General features: G+C 35.8%; 1 protein-coding gene across 1 annotated transcript; it reads left to right on the top strand.

Annotated features, from left to right (window-relative positions):
* The first annotated feature begins 7,800 nt into the window (after positions 1 to 7,800).
* LOC127136369 (uncharacterized mitochondrial protein AtMg00810-like) lies at positions 7,801 to 8,328 on the top strand. The gene has a single exon (XM_051062932.1). It carries the CDS (start codon positions 7,801 to 7,803, stop codon positions 8,326 to 8,328), a length of 528 nt encoding a protein of 175 aa, XP_050918889.1.
* Positions 8,329 to 12,427: the final 4,099 nt, after the last annotated feature.

The raw sequence follows: 12,427 nt of genomic DNA, 5'->3' as shown, positions 1-12,427 counted from the left end.
AGATGAAGAGACTAATCCTAAGCATATTTAAAAGTTAAGAGTTGAAAAGATCTGACCAATGGGATGCAATCCAACAGACAAGAATGTCATATATAAAACCAACTTTCCCTTTGGACTTTGAATCAAGCAATTATTAACAAGCATTTAGCAATATCAAGCATCATTAAGATCAAGACATCAAATAAATATGGCCACATCCAAGCAAGCAAATCCCATAGCTAGCAGTCTTCTTTATCTTCTCATGTACCAGGTGGAATACTCCTTAATTAACTCAAAATAAGGCATCAGACACAAGATCAAAATAATAGTTGCATCAAGACCATGTAGCAGATGAACTCAAGTGGATCCCGATACTTGCATCAGATGAAAGTTCAAATCACAATAACTTGGTCTCAAAATGTTGGCATTGGCCAAGTTCTTTTGCATATGGGATGTTGCCTAATCCTAAGTCCAAAAGTTGAGATCAAGCCCAACAGTCCACCAAACATTTTTTAGGGTTTTTTTTTGTTTATTAAGTATTTTAAGGTCTTAAGACCACAAACACAAACAAATATATACAATTACAATATATGGCTCAAATGAGCAAAGTGAAAATGGTATAAACATAAACAAGTTAAATGAAATGTAAATGTCAATGAATGATAAATGTCTAGAAATTAAATTGCATAATGTAAATGACTTGAAAGTAAAAGCAATGTTAATAAGAGTTAGTCAAGGTTAATTAAATGTTAGCGGTGTTTTGCTTTTCAATTGATTAAGTCATTCTTTGGAGAACACTCAACCATCTATTCACAAGCATGAATCCTTGAACCAAGACATCTTCCAAAGGAAGGAAAAAAGACCAAGTTTCCACATAATGCCATAAAAGATGGGAGACTTACAATCTCACTTACTAGAATGCTATGCCTTTAGGGTCAGATTTAGCTTTATGTTAAGCAATCATAATTGGACTTATATAGAAGTCACAACTATCTGAGGTCGGGCAATAAAAATTTAGGTGTTAATGCATGTTGCAGATTTGGTATAATGAACCAAACTCCTAAAACATACCACACACTAAAAGAAAAGATCACAAGGGATGGACCTATCTCATTCATACTTGTATTGGTTCATCTAACACAAGGCTATTGATGAACCAATTAGCCTTAGGATCTTGAGATTTCATGGTCAATGAAAGGAATGATAGAGAATGGGAATGGAGATGAAGAGGGAGGGGAAATGAGAGAAATACAAATTGGTCATGGGAGGAATTTTATCAAATTAAAATCATTCATTCATTTTAGGAGATGAAATGTACATTTTATCAATCCCCTAAATCCAATGTTTTTAATCCAATAAAATTCAAATCAACCTTGACCAAGGCCCAAACAAATAGTCAAACATCAGAAGACCATAAAAATGGCTCAACATAATTTTTACACAATTAAACAATTAAAAATCAAATTAAAAATATATTAAAATACAAATTAATTTGGCCAAAACCTAAAATCTCTTTAAAACACCAAATAAATGGCCAAGAGATTTATCCTAGGTTAAACAAGGTCAAAGGACCTTAGACAAAAAATTTCATGATTTTTGGAAAGTCAGAAGTATTTTTAAACAATTAAAAATATACACAAAAACATTTAATTCATGAAAAATATCAAAATTAATCCAAAAAATAATTTTAATTCAGAAAATGGAAGATAAAAATATTTAAAGATTTTTGGTGAAAGTCCCATATTTTTTGGATTGAAAATGAAATTAATATGAATTAAACAAAATAAATGGATTAAACATAAAATCAGAAATTAAAAAGAAATTCAAAAAAACAAGGGCCATGAGATTTCCCTCATTAATTGAGGTGGCAGATCTGATGGCCAAGCGTGCGCTTCACACCATACACCTCAGTCAACGCGTCATAGGGATGGTAATCACAAGGAGCGACCATGATTAGAACATTTTAAATAGATCTGATGGTTGTGAAGCATGACAACACACCACCGAAGCTAGAGCTCCGGTCTTCTTCTCTGGTGGACCTCACCGGACTGGTCCACCACCAACCATCACCAAAACAAAAAATAAGGACATGGATTCAAAGAAAAAAATGCTCAGGAGCTCGAATTTGGCCTCAATTTTCTCCAATTCCAAGTATATAAAAAGATACAGGGATTTGAATTTTGAGGATCATGAGCTGAGTTGCTTCGATTTGACCTCAAAGCAACTCAATCTTCTTGCCAACATTGGTAGGACTTCAGTCAACCAAAAATCATAAAGAATAGTGAAGAATTGAGTGAGAATCGAAGAGATGAAAATTATGAAAATTTACCTTCGAGGGAGCTTCAACCTTGCTTGATCTTAATCCCAATTGTGCTTAGCTTTGTTTCAAAAGCTTGTAGGAAGTGATTAAGATCAGAAAATGGCTTGGACTCTTGGAGTTTCAATCTCAAAACAGAATGAGATTTGAAGCTCGATTTTCAAATGAAAACCTTCAAGATTATCCTTTAATGGCGACGATTTGGATTGCAGGTTCAAAGCTTGGACATGGGGTCCTCAATTCTGAGCATGAAGGGTTGTATTTATAGGCTATGAGATTCATTTCCATACACTTCCAAATTTTTCCATTTTTAGCAATTTTCATTGCATGCTTGCATGGGCGTGTGATAGGCCTATCAAGTGATGTTATCAGGTCCAAAAATGCTTGAGAATCATACTGAAATCATGTCATGTGGCCATGCATTTGTGTTTGAAATGTGAAGGTGAAAATCATCCAATTGGTCCTTTGAAAAGAACCCATGAGCAAGTCCTTCATTCTTTATCCAAAGGAGGTAATCTTGGACACTTTGGAAAGGTAAGATCAAGGGGAACAACTTTCATGTTGAACATTTTTCCATTTGAAGCTTTGATCATAATGAATTTTGAGGTGGAAGTTTGGAAAATCAAACATGTTTGAAAATTTTCTAAGTACCAAGTCAAATATTCACTTCTTCCACCTTGAATAACTTTTGCTATGGACTTCAAATGGAGAATATTCCTTCATAAAAGTTGTAGATGTTTCAAACCCCTTCAATTTTGTCACAAATTTGACCTTATTTGGATTTGGCATGAAGGAGTTATGCATTTTAGAAGTTAAGGAAAATCACTTGTTCAATGGTAATGGCCCAAAATGACCTATAATATTTCCTCTTGGCACATGAATTTTCAAGTTGAATTTTAACTTCCTCAAAAAATAAACGTTTTAGTAGACATCATTAATTAGATCATAGAATTTTAATGGCTTTCATATCATAAACATTGAGCAAGTTAAGGTCTTGGGAAGTTGACTTTCTAACTAGGGTTCAGACAAAAGGACCTATAATCTTTCACCATAAAAATATGACTTTCCAAGAAAAAATAGCTCTAGAATTAAACATGAAAGTTATTTGAAATGTCATTTTGAGTAAATTTTCTCTTGGAATAATTTTCATCTAACAAAAAGTGTAGGAGATAGGGTCTAGGGAACCCTAGTTTTGACTAGTTGACTTTCTCGGGTCAACCACCATGAACCATCTTGCTAGCTTGATATTCTCTTGATTTTTGGGAATCATGGAGGATCATATATGTGAAAGATGATGTAATATGAAGTACCCTTTGAAATATCTGATCAAATGTTGAAGAAACTTGTTGAAGAAGTCATACAAGATACCTAGATGAATTAGGGTTTCCAAGGCAAATAAGCTTCAAACTCTTGGTGAATTCTTGATCAAAATGATACGTGAAGACCATGGGGATCCATATATTATGTCTAAAGCCATTGTGAACCATCTCTTGATTTATCTCCTTGCATTGAGGGTCTCAAACCCTAGATATGAGCTTGATTAAGCATAAGTGAGCACACACATTACCTACAAAAGAAACAAACTATACATAGACATATTTTTGGTATTTCGGTTAGTAAATAATGAAAAACAAATTATGATACAATCAAATGTGCTTGGTGACATCTCCCAATGCAAACCCAATGAATGAAGGGTAAGGAGGATGCCAAGGTGTGATCCCAAAGTCAATGCATATGATGGGATAACATGAGGGATCTTAGGGTCAAAATTGGGGTCTTACACAGACACAAGGTCAAAATAACAATTAACACAAAGACATAGTAGCAGATGAATTCAAACAAAATCCAAGGCTTGCATCAGGTGAAGGCTCAGTTCACAATAGCTTGGTCTCAAAATGTTGGCATTGGCCAAGTCCTTTTTGCACTGGGAATGCTGCCTAGTTCTAAGTCCAAGAGTTCAAATCAAGATCAACAGTCCACCATGGTTTTTTTAGGGTTTTTGTTGTTAATAAGTATTTTAAGGTCCAAAGACCACAAACAAAACCAAAACACACAAACAAATAAATACAATCACAAGATATGGCTCAAATGAGCAAAGTGAAAATGACATAAACATAAACAAGTTAAATGAAACGTAAATGGAAATGAATGATAAATGACTGAAATTTAAATTGCATAAAGTAAATGACTTGAAAGTAAAGCAATATTAACAAGAAATATTCAAATGTTAGTCAAAGGTTAGTTAAAGGTTATTGGTGTTTTTTAATTGATTAAGTCATTCTTTGGAGAACACTCAACCATTCTTTCACAAGTATGAATCCTTAAACCAAGACATCTTCCATTAGAAGGGCTCCAACTTGAATAATTCAACAAGTATGCCACTAGCTCTCATGAAAGAAAAAAATGTCAAGTCTCCACACAATACCATGAAGAATGGGAGACTTACAATCTCACTTACTAGAATGATATGCCATTAGGGTCAAATTTAGCTCTATCTTAAGCAACCGTAATTGGACTTATGTAGAAGTCACAACGATCTGAGTCCGGGCAATAATAATGTAGGTGTTAATTCATGTTAGAGATTTGGTATGAAGAACCAAACTCTTAAAACATACCGCACACTAAAAGAAAAGATCAAGAGGGAGGGATATATCTCAATCATACTTGTATTGGTTCATCTGACACAAGGTCATTGATGAACCAATTAGCCTTAAGACATTAGAGATTTCATTCGTCAAATGAGGGAATGGGAAAGAATAGGGATGAAGATGAAGATGGAGGGGAAGATAGAAACACAAATTGGTCATGGGAGGAGTTTCATCAAATCAAAACCATCCATTCATTTTGGGAGATGAAATGTACATTTTATCAATCCCCTAAATCCAATGGTTTTGATCCAACAAAAGTCAAATCAACCTTGACCAAGGCCCAAACAGAAAGTCAAACATCACAAGACCATAAAAATGGCTCAACATAATTTTTAAACAATTAAACAATTAAAAATCCAATTAAAAGTGAATTATAATACATTTTAATTTGGTCAAAAGCTAAAATCCCTTCAAAAACCCAAATAAATGGCCAAGAGATTTATCCTAGGTCAAACAAGGTCAAAGGACCTTATACAAAAAATTTCACTATTTTTGAAAAGTCAAAAGTATTTTTAAAAAATTAAAAAAATGCACAAAAACATTTAATTCATGAAAAATATCAAAATTAATCCAAAAAATAATTTTAATTCAGAATATTAAAGAGAAAAATATTTAAGGATTTTTTTGTGAAAGTCGCGTATTTTTTGGTTTAAAAATGAAATTAATATGTATTAAACAAAATAAAAGGATTAAATGAAAATTCAGAAAATAAAAGGAAATTAGAAAAAACAAGGGCCATCAGATCTCCCTCATTAATTGAGGTGGCATATCTGATGGCCAAACGCGTGCTTCCACCATACTCTGCAGTCAACGTGTGTACACGCGTGGTAATTCAAACCAAAGGCCAGGATTAAAATGTTCCAACATGATCAGATGGCCAGGAGGTGTGCCAACACACCACGGACCTAGGGCTCCGGTCATCTTCTTCGGTGACCTCCACCGGACTAGTCCAACTTCATCTCAATGGAAAATGAAAAACAAGGACACTATTTCAAAGAGAAAATGCTCAGGATCTCGAATCTGGCCTCAATTTTCTTCAATTCCAAGTATATAAAAAGATACAAGGATTTGAATTTTGAGGATCATGAATTGAGTTGCTTCAATTTGACCTCAAAGCAACTCAATCTTGTTCCCTATTTTGGTAGGACTTCATCCAACCAAAAATCAAAGAGAATAGTGAAGACTTGAGAGAGAATCGAAGAGATGAAGTTTATGAAAATTCACCTTCGAGGGAGCTTGAATCTTGCTTGATCTTGGTTCCAATTGGCCTTGACTTGACTTCAGAATCTTGCAGGAGTTGAATTGGATCAAAGGAAGGCTTGGATTCTTGGAGTTTCAACTTCAAAACTAAAGTGAAATTGAAACTCGGTTTTCAATTGAAAACCTTCAAGTTTGTCCTCTAATGGCGAGGGTTAGGATTGCAGGTTCAAAGCTTGGGCAATGTGTCCATAATTCTGAGCATGAGGGGTCTTATTTATAGGCTATGCATTTGGTTTTCACACCCTTCCATCAAAATGCCAAAAATAACAAACTTCACTTGCATGGATGCATGGGCATGTGATAGGACCATGAAATGATGTAATCAGGTCCAAATTTCATCATGTGGAATGCCGAAAGTGTTTCATGTAATCATGCAATGGAAATTGGAATGTGATCATGAGATTCATCCAAATGGAGCCTTGAAGAGAAGCCATGTGCAACTCATCCAATTCATGGCCAAATGAGACGATATTGGACTTTTTAGAAAGATGAGATCAAGGGGAACAACTTTTATGTTGAAAAGGTTTCCATTTGAAGCTTGGATCATAATGAATTTTGAGATAGAAGTTTGGAAAATCAAACACGAATGAAATTTTTCTACGTACCAAGCTAAATGTTCACTTCTTCCACCTTGAATAACTTTTGCTACGGGCTTTAAATGGAAAAATTTCCTTCATCAAAGTTGTATATATTTCAAACCTATTAAATTTAGTGACCAATTTGACCTCATTTGGATTTGGCATGAAGGAGTTATGCATTTTAGCAGTTGAGGAAAATCTCTTGTTCAATGGTAATTGTCCAAAATGACATATAATGTTTCCTCTTGGCACATGCCCTTGCAAGTTTAATTTGAATTTCTTCTAAGACTCAAAGTTAGAGACGACATACTGAATTTGATCATGAAACTTTAATGACCTTCATATCATAAAAATTGATCAAGTTATGGTCCTTGGAAGTTAACCTCCTAACTAGGGTTCAAACAAAATGACATATAATCTTTCACCATAAAAAATTACTTTCCAAGCAAAAATAGCTCTTGACTTCAACATGAAATTTGTTTGGAATGTCATAAGGAGTAATGTTTCTCTTGGAATAATTTTAATATGATACAAATTGTAGGAGATAGGGTCTAGGGAACCCCAGTTTTGGCCAGTTGACTTTCTTTGGTCAACCACCATGAACCAACTTGCAAACTTGAAATTATCTTGATATTTTGGACTCATGGAGGATCACATATGATGTCTAGAGACAATACGAACCATATCTTTATTAGTCTCCTTGTGTTGAGGGTTTCGAACCCTAGATATGAGCTTGATGAGGCATATCTGAACACACACACTACCTACAAAAGAAGTAAACTATACATTGACATCTTTTTGGTATTTTGGTTAGTAAACAAAGAAAAACAAAGTATAATACAATCAAATGTGCTTGGTGACCTCTCCCAATACAAACCCAATGAATAAGGAGTCAGGAGGATGCCAAGGTGTGATCCCAAGACCAATGCATATGATGAGATAGTATGAGGGATCTTAGGGTCAAAATTGGGGTCTTAAAGATTATGGTGTTTATGTCCAGGATACATCTGATAGCAATATGATCCTAGTGTGTCTCTATGTTGATGACATATTTCTAACAAGGAGTTGTTCAGAAGAGATAATTAAGTTCAAGAAGGTGTTGATGAATGAGTTTGAAATTACTGATCTAGGAAATATGATATATTTTCAAGGGATGGAGATTGTTTACTCTGAAAAGGATATCATCTTGCATCAACTGAAGTATGAACTTGAGCCTTTGAAGAGATTTGAGCTAATGAATTGCAAGCCTGCAATCACACCTACTGAGACAAAGCTTAAGTTGGATTTTGATGTTGAGAGTGATGACGTAGATGCTACAACTCTTAAACAGTTGGGAGGCTCATTGAGATATCTCTATAATACCATACCTGGTATTTTATATGTAGATAGAATGGTGAGTAAGTTTATGAAAAAACAAAAATGGTCACAATACCAAGTTACTGTCAGGATACTGAGGTATGTTAAGGGGACTCTGAAGTATGGACTTTTGTTCCCTTCTGGTGCTAAATCTGAGTTAGAGCTGATATGCTATTCAGATTCCGATTGATGTGGAGATAGAGTTGACAGAAGAAGTACTTCTAGATATTTATTTAAGTATCTAGGAGGTCCTATTTCTTGGTGCTCCAAGAAGAAACCAATAGTTGCATTGTCAATCTGTGAAACTGAGTACATTGTAGGTGCTTTGTCTGCTTGTCAAGATGTATGAATTCTAAACTTACTGCAGGATCTGAAGACCAAGGTGAGCAAGCATGTGAAGTTGATGATTGACAAAAAATCAACTGTAAGCCTTGCCAATAATCCAGTGTTGCATGGAAGAAGCAATCACATTTACATGAAGTTTCATTTTCCGAGGAACCATGTTCAAAATGGGGTGCTTGAAGTTGTGCACTATAGCACTCAGAAGCAGCTACCAGATCTCTAGTCAAGGATCTTAGCACTTTAAGGTTGAGATCATCATTTGTAAAGGTATTTCCGAGTGCAATTAAATGATTCCTCAAGTGAATAAATCTTTTCTGCAATGCTAAGAGTCACACTCGCTTGCTTTTTACATGACCAAGAAACTAGAGCAATATATTCTATGATGCTTTTTACATGACCAAGAAACTAGAGCAATATATCTTGTGGTGCTTTTTTACATGACCAAGAAATATTCAGAACATATTCAATGGCTCTCAAAACACATGGATTCTCCGGGCTGCATTCTGAACATTTCATATTCTTGACTCAATGTGTTCAATCTGGATCTTTTAACTTCAGAGGTTCCTTCATGAGTCTCCACCCAAGTCTCCCATATTTCTTTTGCTGATTTACATTGAGAGATATGAAAAAACTCGTTCATACTTAATGCACTTTGAAGAAGATTGATAGTTTTCTTTCCATTAAGTATTATTTTCTTATCATCTTCATCATAAGAACTTCTAACCTTAGGAGTGCCAACACCATTGATCACACTAATTGGATTATGCAAACCATTTTCAATGGCTTCCCATATACCATATCCTTATGCTTCTAAATGTGACTTCATGTGGATTTTCTAGAAGTCAAAATATTCTCCAGAAAATAAAGGAGGTTTGTTGCTACTACCACCATCTTTGAAAATTGGATTTGTGCTAGCGGAAGCCATACTGGATCTTGAAGGAATAGGTTACCTATAACCTGTTCTGATACCAATTGTAAGTTGAGTATGCACCTAAGAGAGGGGGGGGGGTGAATTAGGTACTATGAAATTTTTTCCGGTTTTTGACTTGTTTTAAGAATCTTTCCTAAGTGATTAATGTGTGATGAAAACGGTAAATGTGGAAAGATAAAGAACCCTGAGAGATATCCTCGTTCCTCTCACAGTCCGAGAGTACTCCAATCCCCTTTTAAAATGAAAGAGATTTTACTATTGTTAGGACTTATACAAGACTCTTTCTAGTCTTCCTATACAGACACTAACAATCACACCAAGAATAGTCCTCTTGGATTTTTCACTAAGTTCAAAAAGAGAACAATCCTCCCTTTAATGAACCTCTTGTTTCCAACAATCCTGGACAACAAGGATACATAAAGTAATATGAATTTCTTATAAGTATGTGAAATGGAACTGTATAAGTATCAACCTATGGATTGATCTTTTCCTTATAACAAACAAATCTCTTAATGATATACAAGTGATCACTATGAATGAAATGAAACTTAGAATGTTTTTTATGAAGGTTAAACGCAAAAAGTTTCACTCTTAAATTTTTGGTTTTGAACATTTAGAGTATTTTTTAAAGACGAAGAGAATATTTGAATGTTTGGAAATTTGCAGAAGGAGGTGAGATTAAAATCTTAAGAAGTGGTGTTTATATAGCCCTAATGAACCTCTATAAATGAGTACAAACCATGAAAGGATGTTGTCATACCCCAAAATTTGCCCGTTGGTATTACAAAGCATTTCTCAAGACCCTCCGACTTATTCTGCAAGGCACCGACATCAAGTGAACAAAAGCCCAGCTCACAACAGGCCCAATCCAAAAGGGGCCCAAAATAGCTTGCTCGCTAGGCGAGCAATCCCTTCGCCTAGCGAGTGCTTCGTCATGACACTCGCCCAGCGAAGCGTCAGATCCAGGAAAAGGCCCAGACCTAGTTTGCTCGCTAGGCGAGCAATTCCTTCGCCTAGCGAAGCTTGCGAAGTTTGAGATTTTTGGACCTCATTTTAAGCCCATTAGGTCACCACTACCTCTACTATAAATACCTGCCCCTCTGCCACGAAAAAGAACACACGGAGACGGACGAAGACGGACGGAAACACGCATCCAGAGGGAGAAACACAGAAACCCTGCTGATCCAAAGAATTCAGAAGGCGGAAATCCTGAAGGCCGCTTACTCGCTCCGAAGCTACCGTCGTCCAACTCAATCCGGCTCGCCAATTCAAGGTTACAACTTGATTTGCAAACAGGTTAGCCTCACTATTATCGCTTTAGCTTCTTAATTGACATATGATTATCATTTGGTGTCCTTATTTTGCATGTGGTACCGCTCTAGTATCTTAATTTACATGTGATATCGTTTTGTATTTTCACTTGGCATATGGTACCACTTCATGTTCTTAATTTGTGGATTATAATTGAATTCATAAACATTTTGAAGTCTTGCATGAGAATTTAAATGTGTTTGCCTATTGTGAAACTGAACCATATAATTGTATGTTGGATGCCATAAGCCATGCTGCAGGTTGAGGTCATAATGTTCTCAAATTTCAAACCCGTGGCCGCTCGCTAGCTCATCGCTAGGCGAGCCCGCAGCGAGCCTTCGCTGAGCCTTCGCTAGGCGAAGCAGAGGCGACCGGGCCAGGGGCTGCTTTGCTTTTTGCTGCCTATTTCATGTTTACCTAATGATGATTCTGCATTATTTGGCCTAAATTCTTGGCTGCTATATTTATCTTATGATGCAATTTCCAATTGTATTTTTATGCTTTAATCCGTGTGTTCATGGTGTAAAGGCTAGCATACTTCCGAAGAAATAGCCGGTTAGGTACTCCGCTTTACGCATGGGAAGCCTTCATGGAGAGGGATTCTAAATTATTTCACTTTAATGTGAAGATTCATATTGATTGCCTAATTAATTTTACTATATTAATTTTTAATGTAATGTTGATTTTAATGTATCGATTTAATGCGGTATCACCATAATTACCTAATGAACTTAAAACATGGACTTTAAATAAATGATATCGGACCTCTCTTTATTACCCCATGATTACAATATTACGGTCATGTCCCGCGAATATGGGGATATCCTTAGCAAAGACCCTTCGGTAAAATCATCATAGTCCCTCGGATGTTGCCTTCGAAAATACCATTTTGTCCCTCGACGACCCTTCGGTGTAGCCTACGGTTAAATGATGATAGTCCCTTCGAATGCTAAGGTATCCTCACAACTGTTGCCTTCAGTGACCTATCGATGACCCTACGATGACCCTTATACATCCCAAGGATAAACTACTTGCTTCTCAATAGTAAGGACAGTTTTACCCTCATGAGGATAGGAAATGCCCGGAAAGACCTCGGACAGGTATAACCTTAATTGCTCATTCATAACCTAAAAAATACTTTTCACACCCCACACCTTTCAAACATCTTTTGGAAAATCACCACTTAGCATACATCCGTACTAGGATCATTGCCGAGTTATATTTTTCTAAACTACTTTCGAGAAACCAACCGAGATAACCACTTTGTATACATTCATGCAAGGATCATTACAAAGTTAAATTCTCATTTTCAAAACATTTTTCATACATTTCTCAACCACTTTTTTCAAACCTAGAAAACATAAATGATTGAGCAATTAAGAGCCCATGGATAACCATGGATACAAAGGGTGCTAACACCTTCCCTTTGTATAAAGTACCTCCCGAACCTAAGAATTTAAAATTAAGGTCTTTCCTGTTCTTTTCCACCTTTCCTTAAGGGATAAAAGAAAAGTCGGTGGCGACTCTTGCTAACCGCGACATTGCGATTACAAATCCAATAAAAGTCAGTTCACCGTATGACAGAACTGGCGACTCTGCTGGGGACAATAAGAGAGGTCCATCTTAAAAAAAAAATATATATCATTTATGTTTCCTTCTTTTAAGGGGGGCTTTGAGTGAAAGATCCTACACCCGGATCTAGTGT

The sequence above is a fragment of the Lathyrus oleraceus genome, chromosome 4 (genome assembly GCF_024323335.1).
Source record: "Lathyrus oleraceus cultivar Zhongwan6 chromosome 4, CAAS_Psat_ZW6_1.0, whole genome shotgun sequence".
NCBI classification, from domain to species: domain Eukaryota; kingdom Viridiplantae; phylum Streptophyta; class Magnoliopsida; order Fabales; family Fabaceae; genus Lathyrus; species Lathyrus oleraceus.
Note: the sequence above shows the minus strand (reverse complement) of the source record. Positions and strands in the feature narration are given on the sequence as shown.